Here is a 20,091-nt window from a genome sequence, read left to right as displayed (position 1 = left end):
GCTCTGCCACAATAGTTAAGACCCAGGCAGACTGCGAAGAGCTACAAAAGGATCTCTCAAAACTGCGTGGCTGGGCAACAAAATGGCAGATGAAATTTAATGTTGATAAATGCAAAGTAATGCTCATTGGAAAGCATAATCCCAAACAGACATACAAAATGATGGGGTCTAAATTAGCTGTTACCAGTCAAGAAAGATCTTTGAGTCATTATGGATAGTTCTCTGAAAACATCCACTCAATGTGCAGCGGCAGTCAAAAAAGTGAACAGAATGCTGGGAATAATTGCGAAAGGGATAGATAATAGGACAGAAAATATGTTGCCTCTATATAAATCCATGGTACGCCCACATCTTGAATACCGTGTGCAGATGTGGTCGCCCCATCTCAAAAAAGATATATTGGAACTGGAAAAGGTTCAGAAAAGGGCAACAAAAATGATTAGGGGTATGGAACAGCTTCTGTATGAGGAGATGTCAAGGTTCCTCCCCCACTCTGAACGCTAGGGTACAGATGTGGGGACCTGCATAAAAACCTCCTAAGCTTATCTTTACCAGCTTAGGTCAAAACTTCCCCAAGGTACAAAATATTCCACCCTTTGTCCTTGGATTGGCCGCTACCACCACCAAACAAATACTGGTTACTGGGGAAGAGCTGTTTGGAAACGTCTTTCCCCCCAAATACTTCCCAAAGCCTTGCACCCCACTTCCTGGACAAGGTTTGGTAAAAAGCCTCACCAATTTGCCTAGGTGACTACAGACCCAGACCCTTGGATCTGAGAACAATGAAAAAGCATTTAGTTTTCTTACAAGACGACTTTTAATAGAGATAGAAGTAAATAGAAGTAAAGAAATCCCCTCTGTAAAATCAGGATGGTAGATACCTTACAGGGTAATTAGATTCAAAACATAGAGAATCCCTCTAGGCAAAACCTTAAGTTACAAAAAAGATACACAGACAGCAATAGTTATTCTATTCAGCACAATTATTTTCTCAGCCATTTGAAGACATCATAATCTAACACATACCTAGCTAGATTACTTACTAAAAGTTCTAAGACTCCATTCCTGGTCTATCCCCGGCAAAACAGCATATAGACAGTCCCACAGACCCTTTGTTTCTCTCCCTCCTCCCAGCTTTTGAAAGTATCTTGTCTCCTCATTGGTCATTTTGGTCAGGTGCCAGTGAGGTTACCTTTAGCTTCTTAACCCTTTACAGGTGAGAGGAGTTTTCCTCTGGCCAGGAGGGATTTTAAAGGGGTTTACCCTTCCCTTTATATTTATGACAGGAGAGATTAATAAGACTGGGACTTTTCAGCTTGGAAAAGAGATGGCTAAGGGGAGATATGATTGAGGTCTATAAAATCATGACTGGTGTAGAGAAAGTAGATAAGGAAGTGTTGTTTACTACTTCTCATAACACAAGAACTAGGGGTCACCAAATTAAATTAATAGGCAGCAGGTTTAAAACAAACAAAAGGACTTATTTCTTCACACAATGCAGTGTCAACCTGTGGAACTCCTTGCCAGAGGATGTTGTGAAGGCCAAGATCATAATAGGGTTCAAAAAAGAACCCTAGATAAATTCATGGAGGATAGGTCCATCAATGGCTATTAGCCTGTTTGCCAGAAGCTGGGAATGAGCGACGGGATGGATCACTTGATGATTACTTGTTCTGTTCATTCCCTTGTCTGCTACCTGCTGGCTAGATCAGCCTGAAACCAGCCAAATCTAGGAATTATTTTGGGGTAGGTCTCTGGCCTGTGTTATACAGGAAGTCAGACTAGATGATCCCTACGGTACCTTCTATGATGGTACATGCCCCATTCCAGTGACAGCAAGCCTAATGAGTATCACTGCACTTAGGCAAAGCCAATTAGGTGCCCTTGCAGAGCATGCTCTACCTGGAGAAGGTGAAGCTTGCCACAGAGCAGGGGGGAAGTTTGCCTGAGAGTCAAGGCTGCTAGAGGCTTCTAGGGAGCCCAGTAGCCAGGGGAGCCCAGCCCGAGGCAGTGACCAGACTTCCTTTTCCCCCAGTTTAGGGCAGTTAGACACTGCAGCCCTAGGAAGGACTCTGGATGTCTGCTCTCCAACAGTGCCCTGTAGCTGGACCTGAGGACCTGCACCAGGGATTGGAGGTAATTATACTCTGAAAGCACCATGGGAGTGAGGTCAAGTCCTGCAGGGAACAGTGAGCATGTCCAGGAGCGGGGGTTCTGCGGGGACCCAGGGGCAAGAGGTGATAGCTGAGTCCCGGCTGAGAGCTGGCCAACTAAACCTTCTCGCCATGGAATCTATGAATCAATCATACAGATACAGAAACAGCTGAAGGCTGAGTTGCTGAGGTGAGCTATGACCACTGCCATACATTCTATAAATGTCCCTGGGTCTGATGAAAGGCCAAAATGGAGTTGTGGTCTCCTACTACCTTTCCTGTGGCCCAGGTGAATTGAAACATGGAAATAGGCATCCTCCATGTCAGCTTACCAGTTGTTGAGATCTGGGAATAGGTTAATAGAGAAGGAATATCATACTGAACGTTATCTTTCTGATAAAGGTGTTTAACTTTCTTAAGTCCAGGATAGGCCTCAGTCCCCCTCTTTTTTGGGGGTATGAGGAAATATTGAAAGTAGAATCCCTCCCTTTCTCCTGTGCTGTAAAGGGGCCTCCTCTATAGCTCCAAGAGCTAAAAGAGACTGCACCTCCTGCAGCAGTATGGTCTCATGAGAGGGGTACCCGAACAGGGATGGGGTAGGACAAGGACTGAAACTGGATGCTGCATCCCCATTCTGAGTGTCTAAAACCCCTTGATCACTAGTTGTGGAGCTGCAGACACATAGGAACTGGAGAGGGGGTGCCCAAAGAAAGGGATGGGTTGGGAAGATCCTGGTTGATGGATACTCAGCTCTCAAAGCAGTCAAGTCAGCTGCTTTGAAAGGCCATGAAGACAGATGCTGCAGGGATTCACCTCAGAAATTGGTGATGTTTCTTTGAGGAGTGACAGTTAATACAGTTGTGCTTAGATAAAAATGCTTAGTAGCTTGCTATTTGCATTTATAGGCTATTTGCTAAGTATGCCACCCTACCCAACAAGCCTAGTCTTTCTAGCTCCTTATATTTTGGTGTGGCTTTGAACTGCTCCCAACCTGATTTGTCCTTGCCAAGCCAGAACCAGGGAACACAGCACAGGGTGAGCAAAAATTCTGTTGGAATCCCTGTGAGAGCATATGGTGTTTGTGATCCATCCTCTGCAAAGTAGGTGTCAGGGAGGCAGGTGTCTGCCAAAGGAGTTTGGCCAGGTCCTACAATGCATTGTCTCTAGGCACTGCTACAGCCACCTGCAGGATTTCTAGCAACCTAAAAGGGTTCTGAGGCCAATGGAGACATCCATCTCCTGAGCTGACCTGATGTCCTGGGAGGTGCACAGGCTGCCTTGAGCCTGTTTCTGAGACGTCACAGAAAGGCTGCTGAGGCTCATCCATGACTCTGATCACTATCCCATGCTGCTCATCCTCATGGGAACTGATGCTGCTGCCAGGACTGAACCTGAACAGATCAGTAGTGACTAAAGGGCTCTGGGAGCGAGGCTGAAGAAGTCTGGAGCAGTGGTGGCTCTGACCTAGGGACTGCTTGGTGTCAACAGGCAGAGGGCACAACTGGGGGCATAAGGATTACAGGGATGGTCTGGTATTTGCAGACTAGTTTGGTCATGTCAGGTCATAGAATATCAAGGTTGGAAGGAAGCTCAGGAGGTGATCTAGTCCAAACTCCTGCTCAAAGCAGGACCAATCCCCAACTAAAGCATCCCAGCCAGGACTTTGTCAAACTTGACCTTAAAAACCTCTAAGGAAGGAGATTCCACCACCTCCCCAGGTAACACATTCCAGTGTTTCACCACCCTCCTAGGGAAAAAGTTTTTCCTAATATCCAACCTAACCTCCCCCACTGCAACTTGAGACCATTACTCCTCATTCTGTCATCTGCTACCATTGAGAACAGTCTAGATCCATCCTCCTTGGGACCCCCTTTCAGGTAGTTGAAAGCAGCTATCAAATTCCCCCTCATTCTTCTCTTCTGCAGACTAAACAATCCTAGTTCCTTCAGCCTCTACTCACAAGTAAAGTGCTCCAGCCTCCTAATCATTTTTGTTGCCCTCCGCTGGACTCTTTCCAATTTTTCCACATCCTTCTTGTAGTGTGGGGCCCAAAACTGGACACAGTACTCCAGATGAGGCCTTACCAATGTCGAATAGAGAGGAATGATCACGTCCCTCGATTTGCTAGCAGTGCCCCTACTTATACATCCCAAAATGCCGTTAGCCTTCTTGGCAACAAGGGCACACTGTTGCCTCATATCCAGCTTCTCATTCACTGTAACCCCTAGGTCCTTTTCTGCAGAACTGCTGCCTAGCCATTCGGTCCCTAGTCTGAAGCAGTGCATGGGATTCTTCCATCCTAAGTGCAGAACTCTGCACTTGAACCTCATCAGATTTTTTTGGCCCAATCCTCTAATTTGTCTAGGGCCCTCTGTATCCTATCCCTACCCTCCAGCATATCTACCACTCCTCCTACTTTAGTGTCATCTGCAAACTTGCTGAGGGTGCAGTCCACGCCATCCTCCAGATCTTTAATGAAGATATTGAACAAAACCGGCCCCAGGACCAACCCTTGGGGCACTCCGCTTGATACCAGCTGCCAACTAGACATGGAGCCATTGATCACTACCTGTTGAGCCCGACGATCTAGCCAGCTTTCTATCCACCTTATAGTCCATTCATCCAGCCCATACCTCTCTAACTTGTTGGCAAGAATACTGTGGGGGACCATATCAAAAGCTTTGCTAAAGTCAAGGAATAACACATGCACTGCTTTTGGAGTACGGTGTCCAGTTTTGGGCCCCACACTACAAGAAGGATGTGGAAAAATTGGAAAACGTCCAGCGGAGGGCAACAAAAATGATTATGGGATTGGAACACATGACTTATGAGGAGAGGCTGAGGGAACTGGGATTGTTTAGTCTGCGGAAGAGAAGAATGAGGGGGGATTTGATAGCTGCTTTCAACTCCCTGAAAGGGGGTTCCAAAGAGGATGGAGCAAGACTGTTCTCAGTGGTAGCTGATGACAGAACAAGGAGTAATGGTCTCAAGTTGCAGTGGGGGAGGTTTAGGTTGGATATTAGGAAAACTTTCACTAGGAGGGTGGTGAAACACTGGAATGCGTTACCTAGGGAGGTGGTGGAATCTCCTTCCTTAGGAATTTTTAAGGTCAGGCTTGACAAAACCTTGGCTGGGGTGATTTAGTTGGGGATTGGTCCTGCTTTGAGCAGGGGGTTGGACTAGATGACCTCCTGAGGTCCCCTCCAACCCTGATATTCTATGATTAAAGAATGGAGAGAAGCAGAAAAATGGGGTATCTAGGCTGGTATTACTAGCAGAGTGCAGGGGGCGGGTGGGAAGCAGCATTCTGGACAAGTTGGCATTAGAAGGGCTGGGGCTCAGGGAGGCCAGAGGGAAGGAAGCTGAAATGGCCCTGGCCAGAGGAGATGGGACCCAGGATGGGGATCTTAAGGTCGCAGGTGTTGCAAATAGCAAGGTTGCAGAGCTGGTGACAGGCTATTTGAAGATGTCAGATTTCAGGGAAAAGATGTCACCATCCAGGCTATAGGCAACTGGCAGCGGTGGCAATCCCTCAAGGTCGAGGATGATCTCTTTCACAGGTTTTATTTTTCATGGGTCCTTTGGGGACAATAGGAAATGGAGGCAAGTCACTTACCCGCTTTGTCCCTGGTGGTGTATACAAGCACCCAGCTCTCTGCTCCAGGCACAGGATGGGTCTCTGCCCAGGACACACTCGATGCAGCTCTTGTATCTCTCACAGTCTGTTGTGTTGACCTGAGTCACTTCAGTAGGGGACCCTACATACAACCAGCTCTACAAAGATAGCAAAAGATAGCAACTCTTCCCCTACTCTGGACGACACCATGACACCTATATAGGGCTGGAGCCGCCAGTCACAAAGGAAAGGCTCATGAGCATAAGAATAGCACTTTTGTGGCTAGCCGCTCACAGCTGTGGGAGTCACTCCCAGCACAAATCTCAGTGCTGCCAGGACCACATATTAAACTCACATGACCACCGTTCCTTCAGCAACCAGCCAACAGGGGCAAGGAGAAGAGAAACAAGATTCCATGGAATTTTTAATATATAACCTGTTAGATGTACAGTTGCCATGGTGCTGAGCACAGTATAATCACTCAGACAGATAACCAGAGGCATCTGGGTAAGGGAGGAATCTATTACCCTTACCAAGAGGGAGCAATGGGACCCAGTAAACCCCATTTACCAGTGAATCAGGGATAAGCAAGGCTGGGGGCAGGCAGCCGCTTTCTGGATTTGATCCAGCAGACCCATATTTTCCCACCCTGAAGGTGTCAGTTTCCTTTTCAAATACCCCGTGTCCATCAGTGCTTGGAACATGCCAGCCTAGCCAGTGCTAGCTCCAGGCACCCAGAGGCTTGTTCCCTCACCTGGTGGAGCTGCAGGTTCTGAATTGGCTGGGGCTCTGGGAACAGTGTCAGATCCTCAATGATGACAGCTTTTTGGGCAATCTTCACTGCTTTGTGCAAATGTCCATCCTCTGTAAAGGGAAGGTCAGAGTAGAGGGAGAGATTAGATCAGCACCCCCATCTGGTGCCACAGCAGCAGACAAGCTCCACAACCATCTCTTCCCAAAAGGGCCTCACAGCTCCCATGCCAGGGGGTGGCCATTCTTGCTCTCACTTCAGACAGCTGCCCCCCAGCCTGCATCTCAAGCTCTCCCTGACACCTCCTCTCTCCATCACTGTGGACAACATCAGCATCTGCCTGTCACTCAGTCCCATAACGCAGAGGTCACCTTTGACTCTGGATGTGACGACCTAGAGAGAAGTCATACCATGTCTAGGTCTTGCAGATTCTTTCTACATAATGTCTCTCAGATACGGTCTCTCCTACCACCCACACAGCTAAAATTCTCATCTGGGCTCTGGTTCTTGCACGTCTCCATTACTGAACATCCTTCTCCCTGGCCTCGACAAATGCAGTCTTGCCCAACGCACACCATTCAGAATGCTGCTGCAGAGATTGTTTTCCTATCCCATTGTTTTGACCATGCCAGCCCCTCCCCACATACCTCCACTGGTTTCCCCTTTTTTGTCACTTCAGACATATGCTCTTGTCTTTGCTTTCAAGCCCCTTTGCAACCTATTCCCACCCTACCTATCATCTCTCCTTAACTACTGAACTGCTGACTCCCGTCCCGAGTCAGCCCATCATGCCAGCTTCCATTGCCCACTTGTTACATTATGAAACAAACATTTTGTGCTTTCTCCCCTGCTGCCTCCCACACGTGGGAGATGCTCCCAGTAAACAGCCCCCAAACTAACTCATTATCCTCCTTCAAAACCCTCCTTTGCTGTGAAGTCTAGAAAAAAATTGACAATGGTGCTAATGTGCTAAGCCCACTTCCTACCATGCTGACCAATATTGTCTCTGTTTCTTGGTACTCGCCCCTCAGTCTGTCTGTGTCCATCTCTTGTGTTATTCTTAGACTAAGCTCCTTGGGACAGGGACTTTTGTTTGTTCTGCATTTGTACAGTGCCTAGCACCATGGGGTCCAAGTCCATGACTGGGCTCCTAGGAGCTACAATACAAATAATAAATCATCTCTCCACTCCATGTGGCTGCTCCCAGGTGACTGCACCTGATTTACAGCCATACCCTCCCAACCTGTGCCCATTCTTTCCCTGTGCCTGTCTATTCCTGTCCGCACCCAGTGCTGCCATCTCCCTCACCGGTCCCCAGGTACAGCATATCATATTCCTGCCCAGAGATGCTTCTGACACGATGTACTGCAATTCTGAGGTACTGTGTGTCCAGCTTGACCAACACGGGCCTCATTTCCAGCGGGTGAACAACCTGGTCCATGAGAGGATGATCTCTGACAAATGTCAGAACACGGTCAGGCAGTGCCAGGGAGGAGCCAAAGCCAGCCAGCTTCATGCTCTTGGTAATGCACTGTGGGTAAAAAACAGGAAGACATGTTCAAATGACCTGGGCAGCAGAACAGCTGGACTGGATGTTGTTTCCTAGTCAGAAACTGTTAATTCCACTCCTTCAGCAGCCTTGGGACCTTCTGAATACAAAGTATGGTGCATACAACCTGCATATGGGGTTTCATACACACACAGTAGCAAATCACTGTGTTTCAGCAAATTTGACTGGGGCTAGCCCCACAATGGCCCATTTGGGGTATGTCTTCACTACCCTCCGGATCGGCAGGCAGCAATTGATCCAGCGGGGATCGATTTATTGCGTCTGGTCTAGACGTGATAAATCGATCCCTGAGCGCTTTCCCATGGACTCCTGTATTCCAGCGCCCTGAGAGGCGCAGGCAGAGTCGACGGGGGAGCGGCAGCCGACTCATCGCTGTGGAGACACCACGGTAAGTCGATCTATGTTATTCATGTAGCTGAAGTTGTGAATCTTAGCTCGATCCCCCCCCCCCCACTGTAGACCAAGGCTCAGGCTTTTAAGGCACGTCTCAGAGCAATAGAGGGACTACTTAGCTGCCCTTACAAACAGGTCACAAAGGTATTTACAGGCTAATGGCTGACTAGGGAGATGGTTAATAGGTTAACTAAGCACCTGAGAAAGGGGGATATAATGAGAAGCATTAGACACCACTCCCATCTCTGCCTACAACAAATCCTCCCCAGATTAAATCTGCCCTCTCACAATCAGTTATTTTTGGCCATTATAATTGCTAATTTTGGGGCTTCAGCATTTTGCCATTTTAGCTGTAAATGTATTTGCTGTATTTGTGCATTTTGCCTAGAAAGTTTTACTTGTAATTGTTTTTTACATAAAAAGAAAAGGAGTACTTGTGGCATCTTAGAGACTAACCATTGCCACAAGTACTCCTTTTCTTTTTGCGAATACAGACTAACACGGCTGTTACTCTGAAACCTGTTTTTTATATGTTTTTAAAGTATAGTTTTTTGCCCAGGAATTTTTGAAGTATTGGTGTTTTGCCTTGAGTGCTTTATTAGGCACTTCTGATGAAATCAGTTAATTTTTTAAAGAGGCATTCTGCCATAGTAGCACTTTTTTTTATAATAAATTACAGTAGCAACTTTTGTGCGTCCTGGAATTGCAGGATTGAGCACAGCGCTTGCTGGCCTGCACAAATGTACATGAGATTAACAAACACTAGCGTCCCATCTCTCACTCAATGACAGGTTTCAGAGTAACAGCCATGTTAGTCTGTATTCGTAAAAAGAAAAGGAGTACTTGTGGCACCCTAGAGACTAACCAATTTATTTGAGCATAAGCTTTCGTGAGCCACAGCTCACTTCATCAGATGCATACTGTGGAAAGTGTAGAAGATCTTTTTATATACACACAAAGCATGAAAAAATACCTCCTCCCACCCCACTCTCCTGCTGGTAATAGCTTATCTAAAGCTATCACTCTCCTTACAATGTGTATGATAATCAAGTTGGGCCATTTCCAGCACAAAATGGATACTCTAATAAAAAACCAACCTTCCACACTAACTTCCTCATGGCTGGAATTTACTAAAACTAGACAAGCCATTTACAACACACACTTTGCTTCTCTACAAAAGAAAAAAGGACACTAAACTTTCTAAACTACTACATGCCACAAGGGGCCACAGCAATGGTTCCCTCAACCCACCCAGCAATATTGTTAACCTATCCAACTATACTCTCAGCCCAGCAGAAGCAGCTGTCCTATCTCGGGGCCTCACCTTCTGCCCCTCCACCCCCACGAACATGATACAGTTCTGTGGTGACCTAGAATCCTATTTTCGACATCTCCGACTCAAAGAATATTTCCAACATACCTCTGAACAACATACTAATCCACAGAGACCTCCCTACCAACACTACAAAAAGAAGGATTCTAGGTGGACTCCTCCTGAAGGTCGAAACAGCAGACTGGACTTCTACATAGAGTGCTTCCGCCGACGTGCACGGGCTGAAATAGTGGAAAAGCAGCATCACTTGCCCCATAACCTCAGCTGTGCGGAACACAATGCCATCCATAGCCTCAGAAACAACTCTGACATCATAATCAAAAAGGCTGACAAAGGAGGTGCTGTTGTCATCATGAATAGGTCGGAATATGAACAAGAGGCTGCTCGGCAGCTCTCCAACACCACTTTCTACAAGCCATTACCCTCTGATCCCACTGAGAGTTACCAAAAGAAACTACAGCATTTGCTCAAGGAACTCCCTGAAAAAGCGCAAGATCAAATCCGTACAGACACACCCCTGGAACCCCGACCTGGGATATTCTATCTACTACCCAAGATCCATAAACCTGGAAATCCTGGGCACCCCGTCATCTCAGGCATTGGCACCCTGACAGCAGGATTGTCTGGCTATGTAGACTCCCTCCTCAGGCCCTACGCTACCAGCACTCCCAGCTACCTTCGAGACACCACTGACTTCCTGAAGAAACTACAATCCATCGGTGATCTTCCTGATAACACCATCCTGGCCACTATGGATGTAGAAGCCCTCTACACCAACATTCCACACAAAGATGGACTACAAGCCGTCAAGAACACTATCCCCGATAATGTCACGGCTAACCTGGTGGCTGAACTTTGTGACTTTGTCCTTACCCATAACTATTTTACATTTGGGGACAATGTATACCTTCAGATCAGCGGCACTGCTATGGGTACCCGCATGGCCCCACAGTATGCCAACATTTTTATGGCTGACTTAGAACAACGCTTCCTCAGCTCTCGTCCCCTAACACCCCTACTCTACTTGCGCTATGTTGATGACATCTTCATCATCTGGACCCATGGAAAAGAAGCCCTTGAGGAATTCCACCATGATTTCAACAATTTCCATCCCACCATGGATGGAACAGACATCCCCCCAACCTGAAGCAAATACTCACCAGCAACTACATACCACACAACAGAACCACTAACCCAGGAACCTATCCTTGCAACAAAGCCCGTTGCCAACTGTGCCCATATGTCTATTCAGGGGACACCATCACAGGGCCTAATAACATCAGCCACACGATCAGAGGCTCGTTCACCTGCACATCCACCAATGTGATCTATGCCATCATGTGCCAGCAATGCCCCTCTGCCATGTACATTGGTCAAACTGGACAGTCTCTACGTAAAAGAATAAATGGACACAAATCAGATGTCAAGAATTATAACATTCATAAACCAGGTCAGAGAACACTTCAATCTCTCTGGTCACGCGATTACAGACATGAAAGTTGCTGTATTACAACAAAAAAACTTCAAATCCAGACTCCAGCGAGAAACTGCTGAATTAGAATTCATTTGCAAATTTGATACAATTAACTTAGGCTTGAATAGAGACTGGGAGTGGCTAAGTCATTATGCAAGGTAACCTATTTCCCCTTGTTTTTTCCTCCCCCCCCTCCCCCAGACATTCTTGTTAAACCCTGGATTTGTGCTGGAAATGGCCCAACTTGATTATCATACACATTGTAAGGAGAGTGATCACTTTAGATAAGCTATTACCAGCAGGAGAGTGGGGTGGGAGGAGGTATTTTTTCATACTTTGTGTGTATATAAAAAGATCTTCTACACTTTCCACAGTATGCATCCGATGAAGTGAGCTGTGGCTCACGAAAGCTTATGCTCAAATAAATTGGTTAGTCTCTCAGGTGCCACAAGTACTCCTTTTCTTTTTTCCTCTCACTCAGTGTTACCCCTTCCAAGCAGTTAGGTGGCGACCCAACACTCCTTGGTTTGACTGATGTTTTGGCTGGATGGCTCCTGTCTCGGCGCGCCAATTTGTTGATAAATTGGGCACAGTTAATTGCTTGATCACTCTTTGGTTTGTTATGAAATATACTTAAGAGACCAAATAACCAACGTTAGTTAGGTTTATTGCTATAAGCCATTATAATGTAGTACAGGAAAAAAGGTTTTATACCAGGGGTGGGCAAACTTTTTGGCCTGAGGGCCACATCGGGGTATGGAAATTGTATGGTGAGCCATGAATGCTCATAAAATTGGGGATGGGGTGAAGGAGGTGGTGAGGGCTCCAGCTGGGGCCAGAAACGAGGAGTTCAGGGTGCAGGAGGAGGCTCCGGGCCGGAGTGCGGGGGGGGGGGGGTTATGCTCTGGGTGGGGCTGGGGATGAGGGGTTTGGGGTGCAGGAGGGGGCTCCAGGCTGGGACCAAGGGGTTTGGAGGGTGAGAGGGGGATCGGGGCTGGGACAGGCTGTTGGGGCACAGGACGGGTGAGGGCTCTGGTTGGGGGTGTGGGCTCTCGGGTACAAGAGGACGCTCTGGGCTGGGATCAAGGGCGGGAGGGGGATCAGGGCTGTGGCAGGGGATTGGGGCACGGGGGGGGCCCTCTGGACAGCGCTTACTGGAAGTATGTCCCACTCCAGCTCCGAGGCGTGGCCAGATGGCTCTGCACGCTTCCCCCTCCACAGATGCCACCCATGCAGCTGCCATTGGCTGGAAACCGTGGCCAATGGGAGCTGCGGGGTTGGCGCCTGCAGACGGCGCAGTGTGCAGAGCCACCTGGCCACGTCTCCGTTTACTACGTAGGAGCTGGAATGGGGTCATGCTGGCTGCTTCCTATGAGCCACGCGGAGTGGAGCAAGCCCCCGAAACTGCTCCCTGTCTGGAGCGCCGGAGCAGGGCAAATCTCTGACCCCGCTCCCCAGTGGGAGCTGAAGGCCGGATTAAATGGTCTGATGGGCAGGATGTGGCCCGCGGGCCATAGTTTTATACAATACCTGTCTCCAGGAAGCTCTCTCATGCAGTGTTGGTACATTTACTTTATGTAGAAGATGGACTCCCCTAAAGCCATTTTTATACAGTACCCTTTACTTGTAAACAGGTAGGGTGTACATCATTTGAAACTAAATTTAACCAATTAAGTTTTTACCTTTTTTTTTTTTAATGCTATGATGTAACCCTTATCGCTTTATTCTATACACATGCATTTTAGGTACCAAAGGGTATGATGCCACCTTCTAGTTTTGTACTAGGGTAGAACAATTATTTGTTATGTCCTCTTCCTTTGGGGCATTCCAGTGCAGGCTTGTGAGAGTAACTTTCTTTTTGCTCCTATGGTAAAGCACTCATCTGTATCAATTTTGACAGCTTTTTTATTTGCTTAAGCCAAAACTTATTTTAGTGAATGCAAAGGGTTATGGGACACTTAGCATAAGTTATCAGGGTTATATAAAAATTATAGGTCAATTTAGGCTATATAACTGCTATAATATTTGTGCTTACTGCATACTGAGATAGCTAGGTAGATATGTGTATGAATGATATGGTACATATTATTAATATGATACGTATATATACACAAGGCAGCATATGTTAGTCAACACCTCCCTCACCTCCCCAACCAGTGTTCTAGGCCAAAGCCTGAAGGTCCACAGCCCTTTTCATGAAAAAGAAAAAAAGAAGAGATCTGTATCTGTCCAGTAGCCAGCATGGTTCTCATCACTTACTGCACCTGGCCGTGGCTCAGGGACATCCCCACCCATGACACTTGTCCACTTGTCACAGTCATGTTTAAATTCCTTGAAACGGCCGTTCATGGCTTTCTGGATGTCCTGAATGCTGTAGGCACAGACAGCTGAGACCTGCCCGCCATCCCTGAGGGGAAACAGAAAGGGAGGTTAATTAGCTATAAGAGAAGCTTTGAGCAGATTGTCAGGGGAGAATCCTCAGACTCTGAGTGGCACCATGGAATGACTCATGTGAAGTTAAATAAGGAGCGAGGCCCATACAACCTCACAAGTTTCTATTTATCTCATCAAAAAGAAGATTTAGAGGTGACTTGATTACAGCTTATAAATACTGTCATGGAGGAAAAATGCCAGGTACTAAAGGGCTCTTCAATCTAGCAGAGAAAAGCATTACAAGACTCAATGGCTAGATGCTGGAGGCAGATAATTCAAATTAGACGTTAGGGATAAATAAAAAAAACAAAGAGATTAACCACTGGACCAAAGTATCATGGGAAGTGGTGAATTCTCCAGCTCTTGATGTTTTTAGATCAGTACCGGATGCCTTTCTGGAAGGCGTGTCTTAGTCAAACACAATACAGGGGTAACTGAGTGAATGTAATGGCCTGTGATAAAACAGGAGGTCACACTAGGTGACCTAATGGCCCCTTCTGGCTTAAACTCTATGAATCTAGTTATAAGCATTATCAGTAGAGATATGCACTTTGGGGAAATTCACTCATGAGCAGTAAGAAACCCCTAAAGAGCAGGGAATGAGGAAGATATTTAGATAAGCGACAGAAAAATTGCTCTCCTGAACTAGGCACCAGATCTCAAAGCTAGGGCAAAAGTGATGCTATGAAGGTAAGAATTGAGCTCTGCATATTTCTACACTGAGGACATTACAGAAAGCAAGCCTGATAAGACACCTCTGTTGCAATGGGATGGGATATCTGCTAATCCACAGCATGTTCCTATAGAGGATTTGACCCATTGGGATCTATCTTTCAGGAGGAAATAGCCTGTCCCATAACTCTACTTGGGGGATTATAAAAATATTTTGTTCCATTAGGTAGCAGTTAGGAGCACTTTTAATATCATGCATGTGTGTGTGTCAGGGTGTATGCTAACCTCCATTGAAGGGGAAAGATTTGGGAAAGACAAGTGAAAATCAGTAACCACATTAGGGAAGAAATTGGGGTGTGGGCCCATTACCCATTTGTCTTCAGGGAAGGCTGTGTAAGTAGGGCTCAGCGGTAAAGGATGGGACCCTCTAATTCTCCCGGCATGTGTGTCACCATAAAGCATTGTAACAGTAGACGCAGAAGACCTGGCACAGGCAAAAGCAGCTTCCCATGTCAAATCCAGGGGTTCCCAAGTATCAGACCTACGTATCACAGTGTCAGCAGAACTCTGGCCTGTTCTTGTTTGATAAAATGGTTATTTTCCTATATTGTAGCTGTTGTACTTCACGATGTGTTGTGTGTGTCTTTTCCTTCGGTGTGGGCACACCCAGTGTGCTCAAGCCAAAGAGTTCATGATACAGCATGTGCCCTGCACCTCCCCACTAGGGTTGCCAGGTGTCCAGTCAAAAAGGGGACCAGACACCAAAAGTATGATTACTGTGGCCGGGGGAAGAAGGGGAGGGGAGGTACTGGGTCATCAACCTGCACCAGCCCCTGCTGAGCCAGGGCTGCCTCCTACCTGCATCACATGGGGGATGGGGGAGTTGTCTGGTTTTCAAAAATTAGAAAGTTTGCAACCGTACGCCACACCAAGGGCATAAATGGTGGAGTCCCCGATCCCCTTTCAGTTCCTTCACACCAGAATCATGATGGGATAGACTCCAAAGAAGAGGGGAAGGAGGGTGAGCTGTGGGCTCTCACACAGTTAAAGTGCAGTTAAGTAACAGATTTTTCTTCTTTATGTGATTGCACATATCCATTCCACTTAGATGACACCCAAGCAGTGCATCATGATGGTGGGGCCTAGAGTCAATTTGAAAAGGGATTGCACCATTGCTCTCCCAAAGTCAAGTCAGCTCTGGAGGCTGTAATAATCACATAATGCTTGGCAAAGATATGCCTCGAGGACCATGTCTCTGCTTTATATTTGTCCTCTATAGGTACATCTCTGAACAAAGTCAGGCAAGTTGCTTGGGCTGTTGTAGAATGCGCTGCCACTCTTGGAGAGCATAAAGTGTTAGCTAGCTCATGAACTAGGGTTGCCAGCCCTTCAGAATTGTCCTGGAGTCTCCATGAATTAAAGATTAATCTGCAATTAAAGATTATGTAATGTGATGAAGCCTTCAGGAATATGCCCAATCAAAATTGGAACCCTACTCATAACATGAGATTATCCAGTGAGAAATTCCCTGAGCTGGAACTGCCTGATGCTTTATCCTTCCTGGATGGGATATAAATAGATGTGATCTATATAAAAAGAGAGGACACAACAAACATCTAGTGTAGGGAGTCTCTCCTCATCCTTATGCATACACATCTCAGGGGAAAAGGTAGGCAGACGGCGTGCCTGATTATGGTGGGAGCTGGACACCACCTTCATTAGAAATTCCAGATGTGGTTTCATTGAGACTTTGTATTTATCGAATGTGGTATGGGGGACCTGCCATCAGGACTTGCAGCTCTGTCCACTTCTCTTGCCCATGTGATAGCCACCAGGAAGGACACATTTGCTAATCGGAGGGTTAAAGAGCAGGTTGCCATTGGCTCAAATGGAGGCCCTATCAGAGCAGATAATACAAGAGTCAAGTTTCAAGGAGGAACCAGAGCCCCGATAAGAGGATGAGTTCTATTTATCTCTTTTTAAAAAATCCAGCCTCCATAGAGTTAGAGAAAACTGACTTCACCTGGTTAGGAGGGTAGATAGCCAAGACTGCAGCTAAGTGTACTTTTAGTGAGCTAGTAGATGGTCACAATTCTTTAAGATATAGGAGATATTCCAAGATATCTTAGATTCTTGTTCCTGAGGGAAGTTATGACTCTCAGACCAACTAGAAAAATGTTTCCCCTTATAGAGATAAGTACTCTAAGTAGATGTTTTTCCACTGTTCTATAGAATACTTTGCACAGCCATCCAACAGCCAAGCCATCAGGTGGACACTCTTGGGATTTGGGTGAAGGATTTGACAGTCATCCAGGAATACTGTGTCTTTGTCTGGGAGAAGCGGTAGTGATCGTTGAAAAGAGAATCTGTAGGTTAGAGAACCAGTGTTGCCTTAGTCAAGCTGGGGCAATCAGAATCACATGGGATGACCTTGGGAACGAGTGGTACTGGGGAAAAGCGTATGTCAGACTCAACTCACAAAGAAGGAGGAATGCATCTGCAAGGGATCTGGGGCTGTGACCTGCTCTGAAAGAGAACTGATGGCATTCTGTTGGCTCTTGTAGCAAATACGTCCATATGGGGAATACGTCCAAGTGACGAAGATTAATCTGACTATACTCGCTTTCAAAAACCACTCGTGGTCTTCCCAAAACATCTGGCTGACACGGTCTGCTATTCCAAGGACAGTCACAGATGCAGAGTGATCGGTAAGCTGGGCACAAGCAAACAATATACATTTTAACACAGTGAAATGTAAATGGATCCATCTAGGAACAAAGAACATCGGCCTTACTTACAGGTTGGGGAACTGTATCCTGGGAAGCAGTGACTCTGAAAAAGATTTGGGGTCGTGGTGGATAATCAGGTGAACATGAGCTCCCAGTGCAACACTGTGGCCAAAACAACTAATGTGATCCTGGAATATCCAAACAGGGGAATCTCAAGTAGGAACAAAGAGGTTATTTTACCTCTGTATTTCCACTGGTGCAACTGCTGCTGCAATACTGTGTCCTGTTCTGGTGTCCACAATTCAAGAAGGATGTTGACAAATTGGAGAGGATTCAGAGAAGAGCCATGAGAAGGATTAGAAAACATGCCTATAGTAACAGGTTTCAGAGTAACAGCCGTGTTAGTCTGTATTCGCAAAAAGAAAAGGAGTAATGATGAAGTGAGCTGTAGCTCACGAAAGCTCATGCTCAAATAAATTGGTTAGTCTCTAAGGTGCCACAAGTACTCCTTTTCTTTATGCCTATAGTAAGAGGCTCAAAGAGCTCAATCTATTTATCTTAAAAAGAGAAATTTAAGGGGTGACTTGATTACAGTCTGTAAGTATCTACATGGGAAATAAATATTTGATAATGTGGACTTCAATCTAGCAGAGAAAGGTTTAAGACAATCCAATGGCTGGAAACTGAAGCTGGACAAATTCAGGACTGGGAATGAGGAGCTAATTAACAGTGAGACTAACCAACCATTGCAACAATGTACCATGGGTCAGGCTGGGTTCTCCATCACAGAGTATTTAAAAATCAAGATTGGATGATTTTCTAAAAAAATATGCTCTAGCAATTATTGTTGGGAAATGCTATAGCCTGGGTTATACAGCAGATCCAACTAGATGGATTTCAGTAGCTCCTTCTGGCCTTGGGATCTATGAATGTATCACCACTGTAGTCTTCAGTGACCTCTCATATTGGTCCCACATCTTCCTACTGAGAGAGGCCCTCTGTACATTCTTTTCCACAGCCAGATGCAGAGTTGTTGAATGAAGTACGAGGCACCACAGCCAGAACTTTAAGGCCTATGAGCACAGAGATGGAGAGTGTGACGCTCCCTGATTTTTAGATAGCGGCATTGCCTGTCAGTACCCGGCCTCAAAGGTAAAGGAGTTAAGGTCCATCAAATGGCTCTGACCTCTAGCACACTGAGGTGGAGTTTTGCTTCCCATTGGTTCCATAATCTATGCATCTCTAGGTATTGACATGCACTTTCCAGTCCAGATTGGAGGCATCTGTTGTGTTAATGGTCTTGGAACAGACAGGCATGACGTACATGAGCATAAGAATGGCCTTACTGGGTCAGACCAATGGCCCATCTAGCCCAGTATCCTGTCCTCCAACACTGGCCAATGCCAGGTGCTTCAGAGGGAATGAACAGAACAGGTAATCAACAAGTGATCCATCCCATGTACCCCCACTCACAGCTTTTGTCAAACAGAAGCTAGAGACACTTCAGAGCATGATTTTGCATACCTGCCCATCCTGGCTAATAGCTCTCCTAAGACCCACTGTCAGGCGCTGCCTCCCAAAATCAGGCCTAGTGGTTGGAGCATGGGCCGTAGCTAGGCGTAGGGTTGGGCCTGAGCCAAGGGTGGTTCTGGAATTGAGATCTGGGTACAGTCCAGGGTCAAAACCAAGATCAGAGTCATAGCCAAGCCAGAATCTGAATCGTAGCCAGAGTCCTGATGCAGGCCAGAGGTCGAAGCTGGGTGGTCAGAGTCCAAAGACATACCAAACTGATACCGGAGCCAGAGTCCAGATACGGGCTGAAGGTCAAAAACAGGTAGTCAGAGTCCAAGGGTTTGGGAGGGGGCGGGGGGGGGGAAATCAGGAGGTAGAGGCCAGGCTGGAGCGAGGTTAGTGCAGGGCAAGGACAATGCTGGGACAGGGCTCAGGCAAGGCTGGGAGTCACTGGAGTCTGGTGTACTGCGAGGCAGTAGGAGGGTTATTGGCCAGGTAGCGCTGTTGCTCAGATGGATCTGCAGCTCTGCTGGGGTTGTGGAAATACCTGACCCTGGGTTCATTTGACCCAGGCTCTAGTCAGTGTTAGGTTGCTGCTTAATACCTGAGCGCTGAGTCACCACAGCAGCTGAGCGAGGAGCCCTGGTTTGGCTGTGAGTTTGCCTCACACCCCTGAGCTGAGTCCAAGCAGTCTTCAGCCTGGTAAGAGCCTGCAGGACCCTCTCGCCGGGTAAGACAGCTTTTCCCTCATTGAATCCAAACGCTTGCCAATGAACATGACGCTCAGACAGTTGGGAGAAGTCAAGCCTGAGCCTGATTTGCAGGTCCAGGCTGTGAAACAAATGGCAAGTTTGGGCTATGGAGTCTGACCCATCTTTTATCAGACAACCATCTAGGTAGGGAAAGATGTGGATCCCCGATGTCTGAGATGCGTACTTTGTGAACGCCCTTGGGGTCACGGACAGCCAAAAGGGAAGTACTTTGTGCTGGTATCATAGAATATCAGGGATGGAAGGGACCTCAGGAGGTCATCTAGTCCAACCCCCTGCTCAAAGCAGGACCAATCCCCAACTGAATCATCCCAGCCAAGGCTTTGTCAAGCCTGACCTTAAAAATATCTAAGGAAGGAGATTCCACCACCTCCCTAGGTAACCCATTCCAGTGTTTCACCACCCTCCGAGTGAAAAAGTTTTTCCTAATATCCAACCTAAACCTCCCCCACTGCAACTTGAAACCATTACTCCTTGCCCTGTCCTCTTCTGCCACTGAGAATAGTCTAGATCCATCCTCTTTGGAACCCCCTTTCAGGGAGTTGAAAGCAGCTATCAAATCCCCCCTCATTCTTCTCTTCCGCAGACTAAACAATCCCAGTTCCCTCAGCCTCTCCTCATAAGTCATGTGTTCCAGACCCCTAATCATTTTTGTTGCCTTTCGCTGGACTCTCTCCAATTTATC

The 20,091-nt window shown here is 46.8% G+C and overlaps 1 protein-coding gene across 1 annotated transcript in view; it reads right to left on the bottom strand.

The window, feature by feature from the left end:
- SEMA4F (ssemaphorin 4F) overlaps positions 1-20,091 on the bottom strand; it is a 142,380-nt gene that overhangs the window by 6,916 nt on the left and 115,373 nt on the right. The window contains exons 9-12 of the mRNA XM_084626594.1: positions 13,550-13,697; positions 7,829-8,051; positions 6,524-6,633; positions 5,770-5,927 (exon numbers count right to left, since the gene is read on the bottom strand). Of these exons, the coding sequence (XP_084482720.1) occupies positions 5,770-5,927; positions 6,524-6,633; positions 7,829-8,051; positions 13,550-13,697 (639 nt within the window). The remainder of the gene's footprint in view (positions 1-5,769; positions 5,928-6,523; positions 6,634-7,828; positions 8,052-13,549; positions 13,698-20,091) is intronic.

Source organism: Lepidochelys olivacea (assembly GCF_965140295.1).
Source record: "Lepidochelys olivacea isolate rLepOli2 genome assembly, chromosome: 4".
NCBI classification, from domain to species: Eukaryota; Metazoa; Chordata; order Testudines; family Cheloniidae; genus Lepidochelys; species Lepidochelys olivacea.
This window is presented reverse-complemented; position numbering and strand designations above follow the sequence as displayed.